The sequence below is a fragment of the Sciurus carolinensis genome, chromosome 6 (assembly GCF_902686445.1).
Source record: "Sciurus carolinensis chromosome 6, mSciCar1.2, whole genome shotgun sequence".
Taxonomy (NCBI): Eukaryota; Metazoa; Chordata; class Mammalia; order Rodentia; family Sciuridae; genus Sciurus; species Sciurus carolinensis.
Genome location: NC_062218.1, coordinates 6,128,441 through 6,149,847, shown reverse-complemented (window position 1 = coordinate 6,149,847; position 21,407 = coordinate 6,128,441). Strand labels below are relative to the sequence as shown.

Below are 21,407 nucleotides of genomic sequence, written 5' to 3'. Positions count from 1 at the left end.
AATTGTTACCAGGTCTTTTAGTCACAACAGTGGAAATGCTGACTAAAAGAGACCCCAAGACCAAATTAAAAGAAAAAAAAAAAAACAATACCTGTATAATCAGCTGATCTTTCTCAGTGACTCTTGCCCATTCTTTCTCCTCTATTGCTGCTTGAACACTGGCCTGCTTTGTGGTTTGGTCCTGGATCCCCTGATCATTTTTTTAATCATTACCTTTCCCTGGGGGATCTCATTTGAACTTGAAGCTTTAAACAGCATGTAATGGTTAATTTGAATTGTCAACTTAATTGAATTAAGAGATGCTGAAGATTAAGAGGCTTCTGGGTATGTCAGTGAGGTCGTGTCTAGGAATGATTGGAATGTGGGATAGCAACTGAAGCGGAGACCCTCCCTAAGTGTGAGCAGCACTGTCCAACAGGCTGATGGCTTGGATGGAATAAAAGTTGGAAGAACAAAGAAGCAGCAGCAGATACAAGCTCAATTCTTCTTGAACAGGTTCTTACTTGCTGCTGTGATCACCTGAGGATATCAGGCTCTTGATTCTTCAGTCTTCCAAAGTGGACTCTACCAGTGAGTCTCCAGGTGTTTTCCAGAAGCCTTCAGTATCAAACTGATGATCGCTCTTGTTCAGAAGCTTCAGGGTCTTGGACTGCACAGCTACTGGTTGCTCCAGCTCTCCAGCCTGCAGATGGTCATTGTGGACTATCCAGCTTCTGGTCATGGAAGCCAATCAAATAAATCCCCTTTTTATAATCAACTTCCTTTGGATTCTGTTTCTCTAGAGAACCCTAATACACAATGACTACATGCTCATGACTTCCAAGGTTTCATCTTTAGCTCCAGATTTTATTTACAACTGCCAGCTTGGCATCTCTCCCGGGACATAACAGGCACTACAAAATTGACTGTTCAAAGTTCGACTCTTGGTTTCTCCTCTACTCGCCATTTCCCCATGAGTATTGTGACCAAAGACTGCAACCGTGGATGTGGCACATCAGCTGCCATCCAGATGGTCAAGCTCAAAGCCTAGGAAATTCTCTTGGTTATTTTTCCCATCCAATATCTAATCCCAAAGTCGCTTCTACTGGTTCAGCTTCAAAATGCCTCCTGGATCTGCCCGTTTCCACCCATGCTTTTCCTTTCTCTATACTGCCACAGTGCTGTGGTTGGAATGTGACTTCAAGTCCATGGTGTGGACACTTAATCCCCAAATTCATATGCTAATATATTTGGAGGCAGGGACTTCAAGAGGTAATAGGATTAGATCAGGTCATGAGGGTGGGACCCCCATGATGGTGCTAGTGACTTCCTAAGAAGGGAAAGAAACTGGAGCTGGCACCTGATCTGTTTCATCCTGGATGCCCTCTGCCATGTTATGATGCAGCAGGAAGGTCCTTGTCAGACATCCACACTGTGTTCTTGGACTTCCTAGCCTCTGGAACCTTGACTAGATAATCTTCTACTAATTATAAATTACCCAGGCTGTGCCATTCAGCTGTAGCAACAGAAAATGGACTGGGACACATGGCTTCCAATGTCCTACTAACACTCCCACCTCCTTCAACCTGACTTCTACTGACAGCCAAGAGGATCCTTCTAGAATATTGATCAGTTCATACTGCCTTTCTTAAAGCCCTTCAGTGAGTCCCACCAGCACACAGTAAAATACCAGCCTTTGCTGCTCCCTGGAGCATGTCATCTGGTTCTGCCTTGCCCTCTGGCTGCTCCCACCAGCCACTCCCCTTGTCAGTGTGGCTCCTGCCTCAGGACCCTGTTAGTTCCCCCTGCCTTTGATCAGCACTTCACCTGGGGTCCTCATGACATTTCAACTCCAGTACCACACCCTGGAGAATGTGCTGATTGGCCCTCCCAGCACGGCCCTCAGCCTTCCCCACCATGCTGTGTCTTCCCATGGAATTTCCACCTGTCTCTTGCCATCAGAATTTAAGTACAAAGAAAACAGGGACCTACAGTCTTGGGTCCTACTGTTTCCTACAGCTGGGGTAATCCTCAACACATATCAAAGAAACCTGACTTTGGAACTGTGATAGGAGAGCCAGGCCCTGATAGAAGAATCTACGTGAAAACACTAATTTGAAAAGTGTAGGCACAGGTTGATGTGCATGTTGTTATTTCCTATGCGCTTTGCATCTCATTCTGAGCATATTATATAGTTCTACATAGTTTCTTGTTTATGAAAAGATCAGTCTTTAGGAGGAATTTTCACATGCACGAGCACACATTTATTCAATGTTCCATAATATGTAAACATATTACAGGTCTTATCTAGAAAACTCTTAAATAAATTTCCTAATATCCCAAGAGCATTCAGGCAACTGTAAAAGGAAAACCCTATGAATAATACCTTTTGAAGACACATACGAAGTTAACAAAACTGCAGTCATGAATCCTAATTTTCAATTTAGTGAAGACTTGGTAGGTGCCTTGATTCCGGTAGCTGGGGTGTGGGGGGGCACCTGTGCTCATTCAATATGGTATTATATATGCAGGATGTGTGACTTCAATATTTTGAAGTCAGTCCCATGATGTTAAATCCAAATTGCCTTTTTTTGCCCACATTTAAAGATAGAGTAGCAAATCTATGATTACATTTGCCTGCATATGTAATCTGTGATTACGTATGATGGCAATTACAAAATATTGACACTTTGATTTTGAAATGGAGACAGCTTTTCTCATGAAAGTGACAAATATCAGAAGATGGTATAGTGCAATAAGAATGGCTGGTTTTCTAATTACCTTTTACTGGACTTACTTTACTCACATCAGTTGATGCAGAGCTCTGAGTCTCTCCACGAGATTGTCCTTTCCATTCACGACAGCATCAACAAGCCTCATCAGAATGCAAAATGTATTCTCCACGGAATACTGGAAACTGGAAGGGGCCCCAGCATCATCAAAACCAGTGCACTTTTTAGGGTACAACTTCTGGGCTTTTGGGTCTGTCTTTCTGGTGTCATTGACAAAGGTTAGCTTGTTATACTCTGGAGCAATATCACTGCTTTCCGGGTGTCTCCAGCCAGACATGTGGATGGCTTCCTCAGCAGGGCCATTAGCGGGGTGTTGCTTAACTTTCTTATACAGAGGAAACGTCTGGAGGGTTTATTGCACCATTCAATTGTTCTACTGCAATGATGTAAATAGTCTCTTGCATACATTTAACCATTAAAAGAATCTGTGCTTGATTCACTGCTGTAACTCTTTTATTTTTGTCCTTTAGACCAAAATGTCTACCTTTCTACAAAGAATAAACAAATAATTGGGAATATTTTTTGGACACTCCATTGTGAGCCCCTAAAATCTCCAGCATCTAAGTTCTTTAGGCATCAAGACTTGGCAGTGATTTTTGACAGAGTCCCTCCCCAGTCCCTTGGTGCTTAGACCGGTAAGCACTGATTTCTCCTTAAAGGAGGCAGAGTCCAGATCCAAACACAGTCTGTGGTGCAATATTTGAAAAGGTGCAGTAATCTTACTGTTTCTAACTAAAGGACTTACTAGAAAGGTTTGCAGACTTGACTCAAGGATTACTGACATATTTCTCCTGGAATTGATTTTCATTCCTCATTTAATAGCACCCATAAATTGAAGCATATTGAAACATTTTGCCCTGGAATTTCTCAATGAGGCATAACATCTGAGCTGTGTGAGAATTCAAGGGATCTATATGATGCAATGTGGTGCACACTGTTAAAGCAATTCTTGAACTTCTTCTGATGAATAAGAATGGCAATAAGAGAACTGGCGGAAATATTAGTTCCTTCTGTTCTTTTTTCTCCTCATGCAAAAGGGCCAGATTTTAGTAGTAAAAATCTAGAACAACTTCAAGAGTGTTTTGCCACTCTCTGGTTCCAGATCTTCATGTGAGCTGCTTTCCTCCTCTACACTTCTCCATGATGTTTGGCCTCACCTCTGGCCCTGAGGAGTGGAGCCAGCTGCCTATGGACTGAGACCTCTGACACCGGAAAACAGTGGACTGGGGATATAGCTCCCTGGTATAGTGCTTCCCCAGTGCAGAACTGGAAGAGGGTGATCCTGAATGCCAGACTTGCATGCCCCCCAGCCCTGGCCCCCTGTCTGTGAAGTGGATTTAATTTTACAGGTTGACAAGGTTCACAGTATTCTTGTGGAAATAGTGATGAGGGGGTGGTACTGAACACCAAGATGAATGAAGTTGTTACACAAATTGATGCACAAAATAAACTGGAGAAATCTTAACATTGGTGATATTAAGTATTAAAGTGCCAAACCTGCCCTGTTTTAAATAGAATATTAAAAAGGTCACTCCCTGGTAAACCCAGGTGGGGAGTCATCTAAGTTTACCATGCAGGTGTTTACCAAAAATAGAGGAGAGTCTTAACTTCTGCTCTTGGATTTAAGTCAAAGTACTGTATAGAAATTGTGTGACATCAGTAAGGAAGTTCAGTGCTGCTTTTCTTGTTCATGATTTAAAAAATAATTAAGTAGTTTTGGTGTGATTTTTTTCTGTTAAACCTACATTCCTGTGACTACGTAAAGCATTCCTCTATGTACTGGCTTTCACAGTTTTTCAAAGAGTGAGATATTTAATTATGTTCGATCCAAAATATTGGTGTTTTATATGGATCATAAGATCAGCTCTCCTTAAGCCTTTTTCTTTTTGTCGCAAATATGTATTACGTGAAAACATTATGACCTTTCCTCTTAAACCAACTCCAAGGCAACTGGAAAAAAAAAAGAGTGATTGACATGCCATGCAAATGAGTTGCATAGCACATTCATAACATCGTCCCCATTAGGGAAAGACAATGCATTTATCATCTGCCCAACCATGGTCAAACCAGGACCAAGTGCTTGTTTTTAAAAAAAGTTTGCAGACAGGAAAACAATTTTGCATCCAAGGGCAGAAAGGAAGTCGGCTGAACTGGCTCCTTGAACTCCATGCTGGGTGCAGAACCCAGGTATACATGAAGTCTCAGCGCTTCGCTTATCTGGAACTTTCCACTGGAATGTCTATGCTCTCATATTCAGTCCACAGGATGGTTAAGGAATACCATGTAAAATATTCTTCTAATTTCTTTAAAAACAAAGACCACATACAAATTGAAGGTGTTTTATTCTCTCTATATAAAAAAGCAAACTAGTTTTTATTTCCACACAGGCAACATTAATTTTAACTGCCTGGGTGGTTAGAAAACAAGGTTCTTGTTCTGCAATGAATCCAGCTCTCATCAATTCCTGAAAGTCCATTACACACTCCAGAGAGAAACCCTCGCTGCCGTCCCAGGCCTGACAGGGCCATCTGTTACACGGCACAACACTCCGAAGATGGCTCTGGCTTTCCCGCAGGATGAGAAACGCCAGACGAGTCAAAACACACAGAGGTGAACACCTTCAGCCCCATGAGGTGGTTTCATGCAGTGCCTTCATTTTCCTGTGTAGTGAAAATCATGAGTGTCCTTCTTCCTACATGAGGCCATGTTTAGGGCAGGACTGCAGCTCTGAGAAAATCTCTACTGACACTCTTCATCTTCTCCCCCCAGATCCTATAGTACAAATAGTCACTTTATTCAAACGCTGATTGTAATGTTTAGAAATTCTTTTCATTTGTATCCAGGAAAAATATATGAAATTTGAAGAAAGTACAGAGTTGGGCAACTTTGGAAAGTGCTCAGAATGCCTAGACAATTTCCAAGAGGATGAACTGTTTGTAGTCCTCTCCAGGGTTAAAGAGGAATGGCTTCCCCAGCTCATCTGCCCTTTGCATTCCCCTCCGAGGGTACGAGAAAGTGGAGCCTTGGACAAGACCAGGGAGCTATTCAAGATGGCAGCCTCTCAACCTCTTGGGAGTGTCAGTTCACTCTGAGAAACTGCCAATACATAACATTAAATTGGGTGATACTGATTTATTCAATGACCGAAACACACCATTTTCTGACTGCTAAGCACGTACCCTCCTGGACGAAGTACCCAAAAGTATGTTACTCTTTGCCGTAATTACTGTGGATGCATCTAGGGAGATGAGCAGGAAGTGGCCTGTGGGATCTCAGGGAAATAGCACTTAGAACCCAAGACCTCAGGAACTATTCCCCTCTCTGAAGGCCACATAGCTTGCCAATGGTCAGTTCTTGTTTCCTTAAATCTATCAAATTTTATCTTATTGATTTTTTTTCAACCAAGATAGTATCTTATCCCTATGTAATTACATGTTGCTGTTCAATTACATGAAAAAAAGCACAGATATTTATTCTTACTCTAGGAACATATTTTCTGAAATCTTAACAAGACAAGGACTATTCTAGGCACCAGTCTCTGGAAGCAAACTCCCAACTTTTGAGACCAAGCACGTGTGAGGTGTCAAATTATTCCATTAAACCTCTTTTACATAGATTCTAATTTTGTTGAAGGGCTCCTTTTCCCTTTATTTTAAAAGAATTGACTTCTTTTTAAAATTAGTAAATGCACACCCTTCTAGTGTCTCTCATGACTGTCCCCTAATGTCTCTGGCACCTGAGATACACAGTCCAGGAGCTTCTGAAGTCAAAGTGTGACCACTTGGACTCCTCAGCCACTGGGACAAGGGGACGTGCTTGGCCTGCTCCAGACGCCTTCAGAGAAATGAGATGCATCAGGGAGGTCAGGAGCCTGAGTTATGGCTTTTGTCAAACTGTTACTGATACCATTAGGTTATATAATCAGTCCACTTGGAATTTCAGTTCTGTTTTGCCTTGTTGCTATTTTGAAGCAGATTCTGGAGGTGATAGAAACGCAAGTTAAATACGTCTGTCAGGAAAAAGTCGAAGTCCTCTCTGTTATTTGGACACAACAACTATCTCTTCTAAAACACTTGAACTTTAGGGCATGGGGTATAGTGGTGCCAACTATGAACTCCAAGTGCTGTTTGTTGACACTGTGGAATTTCCCAGATGTAAAATGTTCACTGAACGTAATTGTGTGAAGAAAAGTTTGACAACAGCCCCAAGTTAACAGCCATCCATGGATCTTAATGGGGCATCCAGAATTAACATGCACTGTGGACCAAAAAATTGAACTTCAGGTACCGAATGGCTTTGCTCTGCAGTGGTAAGGCAAAACACAGTTTAAACAAACTGAAGCACGGTATTTGCCAAAAAGCCAGTGAGAAAGCAGTGTTCCCAGTCAGACCCAGGGCCGAGGACACAAACTTTGTGCTCAATAAATATTTGCTAAGCAAATGGATTAATATCCCTGTTTCAGAAAAGGAGTCCAACTACTATTCTTCAGTGCATCCACCAACAAAAGTCCAGTGCCAACATTAGAGGAATTTGGGTTGGTTCTCCCCACCATAATACATTCTGAGGACGTTTCGAGAATGTAACGTTGCTACAACATTACAGTCATTAAGCATCCACTACACGCCAAACACCGCTAACAGCATAGGTAAGGTGACCACAGGTGCTCACAGAGAAAGGGAACACAGTTCACAGCCATCACAATCGTAATGTCTGCCAAGTGGGTCTCTGTGATGAAAGACCCAGAACTGTCCACAGGGCCGTCAATGGCACGTCCTCGTCCTGGTTGCCCCATGGCAGACCTGTCCAGCCTGCTCCCGCCATTCCTGGCTGCACGCCTCTCCCCCTCATCTCCCACTGTCTTCACAGGTCACCTTTTGTAAAGTCTCCTCGTGGTCAGTGCGTTCCCCGGATGTACTTTTCTACCCGCATCTCCCAACAATTGCCCTGGTTCTGCTGCTAATAGCTGCAGCCCCAGCCCCTCACCAAGCCCTCCTCCCAACAGCAGTCTCCTCCCCAGGATGTCCACCACTTTATCCAGTGGGGGCAACAGTCCAGGCCCCTGCCTGGGAGGGCACAGTGGAAGCCAGGAGGCCCCTCTTCCTGTTGGGCAAGTCTTGTGGCAAACTCGGAGCAGCACCAATGTCTTAACAAGTGCAATTACTGTTTGAATGGCCCCAGCCACCTGTGGATGACAGCAGCTGACAGGGTCCTCATGTGGGCGATGCTGGGTCACGGGTCTGCAGGCTGCACAGAGGAAGCCACCGCTGCTCATTTGTTATGACTCCCAGGCCCTGAGCCCAGGGCTGAGCATCTTTCTGGTGTTCATGAATAAATGCACTTCAACTTAATATCGGCGGCAACAACACCATTATAATAACGCCAAGATGATGTGGACAGAGAATGAAAACACATCTTACCTGTTGACGTTTTTCAAATTCCAGCTTGATCCGGGACTTGATGCAATTGCACGTGTCCTGATATGTTTGCTGCAGAGCAAGTTCCATGAGGTGCTTATGGTAGGCTCCTGCCAGGTTCCCACAGATGAAAATGATCACGTTGGCCAGGATCTGAAGAGGTGAAAAAGACACTCACTAGGGTGAGGTTCCTGACTCCTGATACAATGAAAGCAAAACGCGTGTTAACTACGATCTTCAAACTAACAACTACGTGAGGTTAGTCTTTCCTGTTTCCAAACCAACATTCCTATTTGCTCCACAGAAAGCACCAATCTCCACTGGAGACCCTCCGTTCATGCCTCACAGGCAGGGATCCCGCCCGCTGATGGACAGCTTTGCAGGCCTGCCTTGAGGCCTGGAGGGTCCTGTGTGCTCAGGCCCTCCTCTTCTGCCTCCTCAGGAAATGGACATGCCATGTCTGTCCCCCCGGTTCCAGCATGAGAGCTGTGCTGGCCAACCTGCACCTGTTGTTAAGTGCAGGAGAGCTCCTGGCTGTCACACAGCATCGTGTGACATGTAACTGCCCTGCAGGGACTGATACTTGCTCTTTCATTTGTTGGAACGAGGTAGCCTTTCAACACATATACCTGTTAGTCTTTTTATGACAAAAACAATTTATGTTCACAACAACTTGGGAGGAAAACAGACAAACAGAAAGAAAATGTGAAAAGAACCTTAGTGGTCCTGTCCAGGAAAAACACTGCTGTCCAGGTAGCCACGTCCATCTACCTCATGGCCTTCTGGATTCTCAGAATTAATGCCACGCTTGGTTTGGTCAAGGGCTCTATCTTATTCCAAAAGGACAGATTTTGTTCTGAATATGGTTTGGTGTTTTGATTTTCAAGTTTAACCTTTAATCACATTTTTTTTTTTGAGATTACATAAATTCTGTGACCACAGTGTTTTGAGCACTTAGCTAACATTCAGTGTTATGACTCTAGCATCATTCGGCTCTTCAGGCGGTTTGCTCGTTCCTGTGTTGATACTCTGTGCATTTGCATCATGCTGTGGGCACCAAACACACGCTCAGCGAGGCTGAGGGACAGCCATGGACTCGCCAGCACACAGCACACACAGATCTGCTTCAGGCATCTCTCGGCCTGGAACCAGTGGGACTATGTGTCAAATGCATGCAGCTCTGGCTTCCTATTCAGTCATTCTTTAGACCCAGCTCCTAAACATACACTGCATCAGAGCCATGCATATTTTAAGTTCTTGATATACGTCACAAAATCTCCTTCAGGAAATCTTCCTTTATGTCCTCAACCGCAGGCTATGACAATAGTATTTGCATTCTGTGCTATTCTTACGTAGCACATGATTGCACAGAGCAAGCTCTCCTGTGTCAGGGCTGGGCCTCAGGTCTTCTGTGGGATAGGCAAGCGACCTGGATAAAACTCCCCCGTGTCTACACAACCATGATTCTGACCCAAGACATGTGGCTCACGGCTTGGAGAATGAGCAGGAACATCATTTCCAGAGGTCCTCTGCTCCTCCATGGGAGTCTCCCCAGCACAGATCAAGTCCCACATCAGTCCCAACACAGTGGGGAGGGCAGCCCTATGTCTAAGCCTCCACAGTTCCTTGTGTGGGGACTTCCTGAGAGCCATGGCTGCCCTTGCTCTGTAGAGTGGGCTGGCCTCTCTGTCCTTGCTCTGCAAAGTGGACTCACTCCTCCCAATGGAAGCAGGAGGAGCTCATCTGATTGGATGACCAGAAGTAGGATGTGGACACCACGTGGCTTAGTCTCTCTCGCCCCTCTCAGGGTCTTCCTCCCTGAAGAGGAAGAGGGTGGTCAGCTCCAGCTGCTGTGTCCTCAGCCAAGCCGTAGACCTGACAGACCCTGTCACCCTGTACTGGGGAAGGCCTTCGTTCGGGGACAGGAGAGGGGGAGATGGACTAACGCAGAGCAGTGTTAACAAGAGCATGTCCTCTGCACAGCTGTAACAGCGACGAGGGGCAGGGTTTCTTCACCTACCTCATCATCGGTTCTACACAGAAGAAAGGGGTGTTGATTATGAGCTCCTAAAGCCCTTTTAGGAGCCACTTTGAGGATGGTGGGGCCAAAGATGGACAGAGCTAGAAATGGAAAGGCAGATGAGATGAGCCTCTCTTATTAAATGCAGACGCCCCAGAGAAGTGGGTCAAGAACCTTGCAGACCGGACGGTCCTTCGGTGCTGTCCTAGGTAACTCCCGTGTTCACAGACAACTGGGGTTGGGGAGCCCCTACATCTCACGTCTGCACACTTCACCCCTAAATGTCCTTTTATGCCTCCACAGTGACCTCCCCTCCATTGGTATGGAATAGTAGCTTTGGGCATTGCCTTGTGTGTTGTGTGTGACGCATGCAGGTGGTGTACACACAACCATCTCTATGTGATTGTGTGGGATCTACATGTATGATCTGCATGCCCAAGTGCTACCTGTGGTTTGTTCATGTGATGTGCATGAAACACCTGTGCTCTTTGTGGGAGGCACATGTGCTTATAAGCTATGTGTGTGCAGCCGTCAGTGCTTAGGAGCAATGCAACAGCTTTTGGTATGTCTCCCGCACATTTCCTAACCATAGGGGGCCTTCTCCTCATTGCCATGTACTGATACGCTGCTTCTGTGATTACCAATTCTACAGTAGGTGGAAATGTTCCTATTTGAGGGGCCCTCTGTCAGTCTAACACTGGTTTCCTCAAGATTCTTCTGACCTTGGACTTGCTTTGAAGAACCAACCTAGATGCCCTTCAATTGATGAATGGATAAAGAAACTGTGGTATATATACGCAATAGAATACTACTCAGCCAAAAAAGAAGAATAAAACTGTGGCATTTGCTGGTAAATGAATGGAGTTAGAGAATATGCTAAGTGAAATAAGTCAATCCCAAAAAATCAAAGACCAAATGTTTTCTCTGATAAGTGGATGATGATACATAACAGGGGGTGAGTGGCAGGGGGTTAAGAGAAGAATGGAGGCACTTTGGATTGTGTAGAGGGAAATGGGGCAGGAGGAATGGGGGGAAGGAAAGATAGTGGGTTGAGACAGACATTATTACCCTATGTGCATGTATGATTACACAAATGGTGTGAATTTACATTGTGTATAGCCATAGAAACGAAAAGTTCTACCCCATTTGTGTACAATGAATCAAAATGCAGTCTGTGAAAATAAAAAATAAAAAAAATATTAAAAAAAGATTGCAATGGTTAGAGTTAGAAAACACAAGCTCCTTCCTTATTAGATATAGACATAGTAGTAAAACAGCTTACTGGTTATACATGAGGGTTTCCACTTTTCTTTCTCAAAAATATCAATATTTTAGGAAGCAAATGTTCCAAAACAAGAACCAGGCATAAGCAATGGAGCTGAATGAAGATGTCACCTGTCCCCTGGCCTGCCAGCACGGAACACTTCATGGCCACACAGTATGGAGCCCCACATTGATATGGCAAGAATGGCCTGTCCCTGTTCCCGTAGGACCCCACTGCCTACCTATGTCCTCTTGAATTCCTTGGCTGAACTGGGAAGTGCTCTTGTCAAGCTGATGGGACACCCTGTCCACAGTTCCACCGTGGCACATCAGGAGGGATGTGGCCACTCTACGTGGACATCAGCCTCACGCTCTGGGTTCCATCCTGAGCCAGCAAGAGGTTTGCGCTCCGCATGAGCAGCTCCCTGGTTAGACTGAAGTCAGGGTTATCACGCTCAGAGCCCATGTGGCTGAATGAAAAAATGTTGCTTGTCCACTGAGAAATTCCTCTACGTTCTACAAGGAAAGGCTGTCCGAAGCAAGAGACGCTCTTTAGAGGAGTACGGCCTCTCTTCTGGCCAGTGCTCTCAGAGTGACATGTTACAGCTGAAAATGTGTCATGGGCCTTGGGGGAAAGCCGTGGGGTCATTCATTCTGGTGCCACACTGCTTCCATCAACCTGGAATTTCAGCCCTTTCTGGTTACAAATACTTGGGCAGAATATATTTACTGATTTTTTTCCCCAAAGGAAAATGTTTAAGAAACAAACAACTAAGAGCTTTAATGCCCAAAAATATATGGGATTTCTTTTTTTGATGGAAAATTACCAAAATTACAAATAATCTGATACCTGGTCTCATTCTACAGTACTGTACTCTGAGGTTAATAAAATCGACCCTGGTATTTTAATAATGACATGCATTTACAAATAAATTGATGTCCTAAAGCATTTTTTTTTCAAAGTGGTGCATTCATATAACTTTACATGATACCTGGGGCACAGAGGAAGTGATATTAGGTTTTCTTTTCAAAAATAGTATCAAAGCATTTTGTTTTCTAGAAGGCTTCAAACAGAACCAAAGACAAAAAGTCTTATTTCCGAAATGCTGGATTTGTCTCATAACATCATGCTGTCTTGATACCTTCTTTTATCTCATTGCCTCATTTAGCTATTCTCACATCTGCCAGCAAACAGGAGCAGGAACTTGGCCTCCCACCAGGGGTCAAACTGCTTAAGGTGATAACACCAGTCAGGGGTTTACCCTGCAGGTGAAGCCCAGGCCTTGAAGGCTGCACGGGGCATAGTCAGGAATCTCTGCAGATGGCACTGGGCCATGATGTCACCATAGAAGCCTGCCATCCCACTGCTCCCTGGTTCCCTGTCTGCCTGGCATAAATGTGGGGAGATCTGCCAACACTTTTCAGCAGTTCTCAGGAGACACATGTTAATGCCCCCGGAGTTGGTGGAAGTCCTTATCTACCAGCAAACCGAAATTCTGTCCCTTTCCTGGTGGTCACCAATGCTCTTCCACACACATTTTCTATCTTTCCACCCTTGGAAGAGTTGGGAAGCAGCCCACCAGGAGGATAGACACGTCCTGGATTTTCATTTTACAGTCAAAGAAACAAAGCAAGAAATGAAGCAACTGGGGGTAGGCCCTGGACAGGCTGGCTCTGAGGCTGCCCCCGTGCTGCCCTGTGCCACCCCAGCTCCAGGCCTCAGGTCAGGTGCATCCAGAGCAATCAAACCCTCTGCTAGGGTGGGGGAAGGTATGGCTGAGGAATTTCTCAAGAGACACCTATGTCTTTGTAACAAGCGAACATTTTTCTCTTTATAAAGCATTTGTATCCTGTGCTATAAAGGGCTACCATCATTTAAAGTTATTTTAAGAGGCTGCATTTTGGAGACCACATGCCCATGGAGCCCTTAACTGGTTCAGCCCACGTGTCTTTGCATGTTCAGAGGAAAGTAAGAAGAATGTCAAGTGCTCCCAACCATGTCACGTGGCCCACAGGGTGGCCCATCTGAGACTATTTTACCTGGGAAGGGGCCAATTCTATCTTTGACATTTGAGAAATTCACCACTGTGCTTAGGTGAGAACTCAGATCCCTTGTGACTCTGAGACACTATGCATTTTAACAAGGCTACTATTCCAATTCTTCATCTAGTGATGGGATGGACAAGTAAAAGGGCCAAGGGGACAGCAGGAGGCTCCCACACACTGAGGGCAGGTGAGGCTCCTGGTCATGAGCCAAATGTCATCCCTTTGTCTTTTCTCTATGAACCAATGACACAGTGTCAGAGAAGAAAGGATATCACCACATTCAAAGCAGGTCCTCACCTTAACACAAAGCAGAGCATAAATATGCAAAGACACCAATTAAAAGTCAAAGGAAAACAAAAAGGAAGATGAGAACCTGATAGAGTCCAAGATGAATACTCAGAAGCATCCATCTGAGTATGAATACTCAGAAACTCAGGTATCAAATGCCAGGAGCCTAGAATTTGGCTTATATAAAACAATGCTCTTTCTGGGGAGAAAGTGATCTGGTGGAATTCTCCTTAATGCAGGTCTCAAACATGGGTGCAGGAAATCCCAATCCCATCTCCTTAGAACTTCTTATGGCTCCCTAAGAATTAAACTAGTTGTATACCAAGGTTTCAGAATTTCTGCTCTTTATGACCTTTAGTGAAGATTAAAACATTGTGCTTTGTCTAATAACATCCATTGATCCTTGGGACGTGTCCTAGAATCTTCCTCTAATTGAAAATCTGTCCACATGAGGAGTGGTGTCAGGAAGAAAGGTATAAGGTAAACTGAAAGACCCACAACCTCAACAATGGATGTTATTAAGGCTTTGGGTTAAAAGATTGGAACTGAACTTTAGGAGGCAAATACAATTTGATTTCCTCAGGAAACTGTCATTGCAAAATAAATCATACTGCTGGTCAGGATTGTTTTCATCACACTCTTTTATACTGCATCTGTTGGTAAGTCTTTTCAAATAGCATCCATCACGTTATCATTCCAGCTATATTTGGACTAAAGAATCATACTCCTCAGCGCTAGACCTCAAGTCCAGCATAAGAACAAGATGGAAATGAAGGAAGGAAGCTTGGAGAGACCCTCACTTCCTTCAGAAGTGTATCCATAGGCCATCAAAAGCCAACTGAAGTACAGAGCTTAGAAGATCCCCAATATCTTGCGAAAAAGTTCCTCCCTCAAATTAACTCACTGAGAACACAGCTCCCCTCTGAGAAGAGAACGCTGAATTAACCATGTGGAAATCCACGCTTGAACTTCTCACCTCAGTGACTGTGAACTTGAAGTCCACAGGGCCTGGTTATCTTGATTAAAAGATGAAATGAGGAAAAACCCAGAGTTCCCTATACTCACACCTTGTGGGAGAACAGCACACAAGTCCCATTCCCTGACTCAGGGTTCCCTCCACTTTTGCAAAGGAGGCCACCTGGTCCTGTTTCCGCCCATCTATGCCAGCTTTGACTTCTAGCACACAGAGTGACTTTAGCTCCAAGGTTTAGGCACTTCTCACATAGGGAGAGAGAAGGACTAGAAATTGATGTTCTGGGGTGGTTACAAGGATGGAGATGAAGGAGGAACGCAGTGACCAAGTACTACAATGAAATGCCCTTAACGAGTCACTCGGAACTTCACAATTCTGAATGGGGGAATCCTTGGGTCTTCATGAGAAGTTATGCGAGGACCCCTAGCACCCCACCTGATGCCCCACAGTTCTTGCATTCAGAATGGGGCTGGTCACTTCTCCCTCGGGAGTGACCTATTCTGCAGGTCATTTCTGCAAAGCAAGATGATAGGATGGTTTTCTCCCTATTCTCCTGTTTCAGCACAGCTCCAGGCCCAGTTTTGAGAGTACCTGTGATTGCAGAGTCTTTTGGTTAATGTCAGCGTCTGTGCAGATGAGCCAGGGTTTCCTGATGGTGCCTGCTGGCTCCGTGATTTTGGGATGATCGCACCAGGTACTTTGTCAGCTGAGTAGACTATCTGGATTTCACATCCCCATGAGGGATTATTAAACTCTGGTGTCTGGGTCTCCCCAGACCCTCTCCCTCAGAGTAGTGACATATACAACAGGAAGACACATTTAAAGTGTTTTGACTCAGCGCTCTCCAAAATGTAGGAGCCTGTGACTGCACGCACATCCCAAGCTTCCTAGTTGTAGATCAGCTCTCCTGAGGACCTACAGTAACCAATATACAATTTGCCTAATTTGTGGTGATTTCTGGAGACTTAAACATTTAAAAAAAGGAAAAAGAAATTTTGACACACTTGAGTTCAGATTTTTCACCAATCTGGACCTATCATTTCTCTAACTAATCTGAATCATTTAAATACCATTTATAATTTTCCTATTCACCACAACATTTGATCCACACCTACCCATTAAAAAACTTAAAGCCAAAAGGTGTTCAGAATCATTTTAAAAGGTGACCAAGGCTATAGGATCCTCCAACTTGGGCATCCAAGCTTAGGAAGAAACAATGACCCACTCTATGGAGAGCACTTTCCTTCTGTGGGCACATGGGCCCCTCTGTGGCCTCCTGTGGGTACACAGGCCCCTCTGTGGCCTTCTGTGGGTACACAGGCCCCTCTGTGGCCTCCTATGGGCACACAGGCCCCTCTGTGGCCTTCTGTGGGTACACGGGCACCTCCGTGTTGCTGCCCCATCTGCAAATTGCATGGTGATCTGTTCATAACTCCACTTATAATCCACAAAAGATCAGATAAATTTAGAATTAAAACAAGGTTCAACCTGCCCCGCTAATTAAGACTGAATAAAAAAGCACCTCATGAAGGTCAATGGATCTAAATGTAGAAAGTGAATAAACCAGAACTAAAAAGGGACAAGTAGACCTCGAATGCAGCAGGACAGTGGAGGAATGAGCTTCCACAGAGGCACAGGAATAGTAGCAGAGGCACGGCATGGTCAATCCCGGGTGTGAACTTCAATTGAGCATCTGTGGGCAAGCAGTGATTACAAGTTCTGTCAAACAGTCACGGACTCCTCATGAAGGAGACAAACAAAAGCTGTGATTCACAAGGTGTACTCTGAATTGGAATGTCCTTTACAGTTGGACCAAAATACACCACACAGAATTGCACTGGGATTAAAAAAATAAGTAACTGCTTGGATGCAAAACTGAAACTATTTGCAAAGTGGAAAACAAAATATTTCCTATTATAAACTAAGCATGGTTGTTCCATTAATTATACTAATTATGAAGGGGGATGCCTGGCAGCAGCTTCCCTTGATAAAACAAAAGGCTCCACTGAACTTGGAAGTAGTATCTCCTAGAGTGTGCTCTGGGGTCGCCTCTGCCCCTGCCTTCCCCTACTGCTGTGTGCCTTTCTGTGGACCATGTTCTGTAAGAACACACAAGCCCATTGGAACCACTCTGCCTTCTGGCCATTTTCTGCTATAGAATACGTATCAGTTTTCCTAAAACACCAAGTGAAATTTCATGTTGTCCCATAGGGACATGACTGCAGCCAGGTTTCCCGTCAATAGCAGTGACCACAGTCTAAAGGAGCAGGCTTTGCTTATGACATGTTTTAGTTCGCTAGAACTGCCACGAGAAAATACCACAGACTGACTGGTTAAAACAACAGAAATTTATTTTCTCACAGTTCTTGAGGCTACAAGTCCAAGATCCAGGTGGAGGCAGTTGGGGCCAAGGCTTGTCTTTGGCTTTGTAGATGACCATCTTCTTGGGCCACCTTCATGTCTCAATCCATCCTGGCTGGCATGACAGAATGTTGTGCCTGGGCACCTTACAATGAGAACAGCTCTGGAGGCTGGGATCCAACTGCTGAAAAGTTCGGTGACAAGGATTTCAAGATGGCGCCTCGAAGGCTGCATCCTCCAGAGAGGGGTGTGCTGCCTCCATGTGGTGATAGGCAGAGGGCAAAGGGGCAAAGGGGAGCTGAGTGTGCCCTTTTGTAATAGCACCATTCGTGGCCTGATGGCCCTTTTAAGGCCCCACTTCTAACACTTTTACAATGGTATTCACACTTCAGCATGAGTCCCAGTGAGGACAGTCAGGCCACAACACCTCACATCGGTTCCTCTTGTGGATGCATATCCTCAGTGGCTGTGTGTCCTCTTCTTATCAGGGCATCAGTGAGATGAGAGTCTGCCTAATTTATCTTAATTGCCTCTCCAAAAGGCATTATTCCCAAATACGGTCACATTCTAACGTGGTTAGGTTTCGACATGTAAATTTTGATGGGGAATCAATTCAGTCCATACCAACATGATAATAAGTTTTAAAGATCATTTATTTATCACCAGAGACACCATTTAAAGATTAAAGCTGAGATGTCTTAGAAATTTGGGGCTAGTCCCTCTTGAAGAAATGTCACCTACCACTGAAAATGATTTTATATGAAACAAGACCAGACATTGATTAAATTACTTCCTTCATTCAACAAGCATTTGCTGAGCATTGATTTATAGTCAATTAGATTTAGTATCCCTCCACCCAAGAAAGCAACACCACTGGAATAAATGGGATAAAACAAGTAAAAAAAAAAAATTCAAAATATCAGCTCTCATGGCCTAATCCCCTTCTTATAAGCTGAAGAGCTGAGATTTTAATCACAGCCATGAGGTCCTCGGGATGATCACCTTGACTTTTCCTACCACTGGGGACCCTCATTAGCTGGTTATCATAGGAGGACATGTGGATCTCATGGTTGAAGGAAGACTCCTGATGAGCTGAGCATATTTTCTCAAATATTATTTTTAAATTTTACCTGAAAAAAAAAAAAACTGTTTCCTAGGTTCACAATGCCCTTAGTTTATAATTTTTTATAGTGTTCCTAGGCCAAAGAAATTCCTAACAATTTTGTTTATTATGGAGAAAGGTCATAAAATGACTTAAGTATCATGCCCTAAAAATGTGGTAGTTGTTGCAAGAAACAATACTGACCACCATTGAAATAAAACATAGCATTTGTATTTCATTCTTCAACAACCATAGCACCTTACTAGCCATCTGTCCGTAGCCAATGTGCTGTTGAGCTTTCATAACCTCACAAAGCTTGACTCTGATTTAAAACCACCACCCACATTTCCCATTCCATCCAAGTTCTGCCTGTCCCGACTTTTACTCACAGCAACAAGCAAAAACCCAGCTTTGCAAACACATGACATCTACAAATGAGTGCGGTATGATTCAAGGCCGGAACCACGGCCACTTCCAGCTACAAGCCTGCAGTGTCTGACAGATGCTGAGTGTCGCTGTATTTCCCTTGAATACCTAAAATGTCCTGGAGTGCCCTAGGGTTCCCTGGCACACTGTTTGAAACCGTGTCACTAAAGAAATAATTTCAACAAACTAAATATATTAACTAAATAATAATTTAAAATGTGTTATTAAAATCATGGTAGATTGGTTATCTACATTTTCCTTGGTAAACTTCAAAAACAGAAAGCTTCATAAGGTAACAATTTACAAAAATGGCAAGGTGCACAGAAGTACCCAGGACTCACAGCAGAGGTACTGGTACCACATGAAGACCCAGGGTCGACAAAAGGAGGAAGAAGCTAGAATCTGTAGGAGAGTCACAGCCCAGCAGGAGCTGGGGAGGAGCAATGTTGCTGCCATCCTGTGTTCTGGCAGAGAGGTGACTGGGGACTCAGCCCTGACCTGTCTTCCATGTGCTTAACCCAGTCCAAAGCTAAAGAGCCAAGGAGCAGGTGACACAGTGCTTCATGTCAGCCTCCCTGGGCTCAGGGGAGAAGAGTGACCACACCTTGTGTGGAGCAGCACACAAGGACCACACGGTCCAAGCTCACCACCCGTAGCCTTATGCAAAATCGCAGCAAACAAGCCACAGACAGACCCTGAGCTCATCAGATTCTCTCTCCGGGAATTTGGGTTTGAGTCTCGGAGCCGGAGCCAGGAGGTGGTCGGCACCAGGGATGAAGGCTGTGTAAACTGGGTATTGGGATTACCATACCCGGTGCCTGTGAAGGAATCTGCCAGACACACAAAAACGAGCCAACGTGCTTGCCTTCACAAAGGGAAGAGCAGCACAGATGTGTAGAGTTGGGATGGCCACTCTGAGGGACCCTGAGAAACCAGGAGAGCTTCTTGGTTCAGAGGTTGGGTCGAACTGTAAAGAGCATAGGATTTGACGTACTTCTATGGGACCTTCTCCAAATTTGTTTGAGTAGTTTTATTTTCTGATCTTTGCAATCCACACTGTCTGCTGACACTCAGTAGACTCATGAAGCTCATCGCACTTCAGTTGGGAATTAGCTTTGAAGCAATGGGAAGATGCTAAGTAAAATCCAAGATGTATTCAAAGCTGCTCAAACAGCTCCAATTTAGAATTACACAGAACCTTCCCGGCTTGTTGTGCCAGTGCTTTCTGGGTCAGCACCTGGAGCCTCCTCTTTCTTGAGGTTACTTTCACAAAAAGTCTACTCGCCGCAGAGGTGTCTTCTGCTGTGCAACAGGGAGCATGGAGGGCCTTTGTCCCTGGCTTCAGGAGGACATTGCCTTAATGATGGGGATGTTCTTGCTGTCCATGAGCCCCTCAGATCATCCCTGAGTGCTAAGAGGTGGAAATGCTCAGGATGTGTGCTGGTCATCTGAAGGAGTGGCCCTGTGAGTCCAGGGTTGAGGCTTTGAGCCACATTCAGAAGGAAGCTGGGGACTGAGTTCAGTCACATGATGCCTGTTGAAGACCCTCTGCCCCAGAAAAAATCCTCTGGACACCAAAGTTCAGCGGAGCTTCCTGGATGATGAAAGGTCGATGTGCCGAGAGGGGCCTTGAGTATGTGGAATGTGTAATCAGCTGCTCACAAGCTGAGAATTGCTAAAATGTGGCTGGCATCTGAAGAAAGAGGAAACCTGGGGCAGTCTGGACCCCTGAGTCATGGGGTCTGCCCTGTGTTGGGTGGTTGGTGCCACAGTGGAACTGCAACCTGGCCACTGGCATCCAGAGAGCTCCCTTTCCTCTCGGGGAGGTGTCTCAGTCATGAGGGCAGAAATGCTCTGGATTGGCACTCTGACGGTAGGATGCCGACGCATGAGCCACCATGTCCGTAGCTGGCTATCGTGCCTCCGCCTCCCCTGCTCTCCTGGGGCTCCTCCAGTCACCCACCTCACAGCTCAGCTTGCAAGCTCCTCCAGTGCCTGCCCGTGGGGACAGGAGCCCTCTCCTAGTTTTTACCACTCTCCTTCCCACCCCCTACTCCCTCTTCTTTCATCTATCCCAGGGGACCCAGTAAGTGACTAACAAACACAGGGGGACAGTTGCTGCTTCCTTCCCTCAAACAGAACAAATTCTGGGGTGGAATTCCCACTCCCTGGTTTTCTGCAGGGTCAGGCTGACGTGGGGCTTCCCCAGCACCTCCACACAGCTGGGCACCACATCTGCCCCCTCCTCCTCTGTCCCCTGGCTCCAGGGTAGGCTCCACTCCAGAGCACTCCGTTAATTCCCCACCTCAGAACGGCCACCTCTGGGAAGTTCCATCCCAGATGCCACGCCCCTGTGTTGCATAAAGACCACACGCCGCATATCTGACTCCTTCTCTATTGTTTCACTGACATGTATGAAGATAGGTCTTTCCTGAGAGATGACAAGTGGCTTCCTATGCTTATTATGAAGCGTTCTCAATACCTAATCAAGTGACTTCTAAATGGAAAACGATTTCCTTGTTTGGGATCCAGGTTCATCTTTTTCTTGCTAATATCCAACGGTGAGAAATGAGATATACTTCTAAAGTTTTAAAAAAGAAATTAAAGCACTACGTTTTGGAGAAGAAGGAAAAGTTCAGTTAAGAGCTCCGTCTATGCCAACATTTCATTTCAGTTTACTTTTCTGGAAGATCACGTCTAATGCGCCCCTCATTACTGGACAGTGGCCAGGGTGTCATCAGGC

At 45.0% G+C, this 21,407-nt stretch overlaps 1 protein-coding gene across 2 annotated transcripts in view; it reads right to left on the bottom strand.

The window, feature by feature from the left end:
* Positions 1-21,407, bottom strand: part of Adcy2 (adenylate cyclase 2) — a 373,487-nt gene that overhangs the window by 164,522 nt on the left and 187,558 nt on the right. For both annotated transcript variants that reach the window (XR_007109132.1, XM_047555883.1), the window contains exon 4: positions 8,189-8,338. Coding sequence is in view for 1 of the 2 variants with exons in the window: in XM_047555883.1 (XP_047411839.1) it covers positions 8,189-8,338 (150 nt within the window). In the remaining variant the exon portion in view is untranslated. The remainder of the gene's footprint in view (positions 1-8,188; positions 8,339-21,407) is intronic.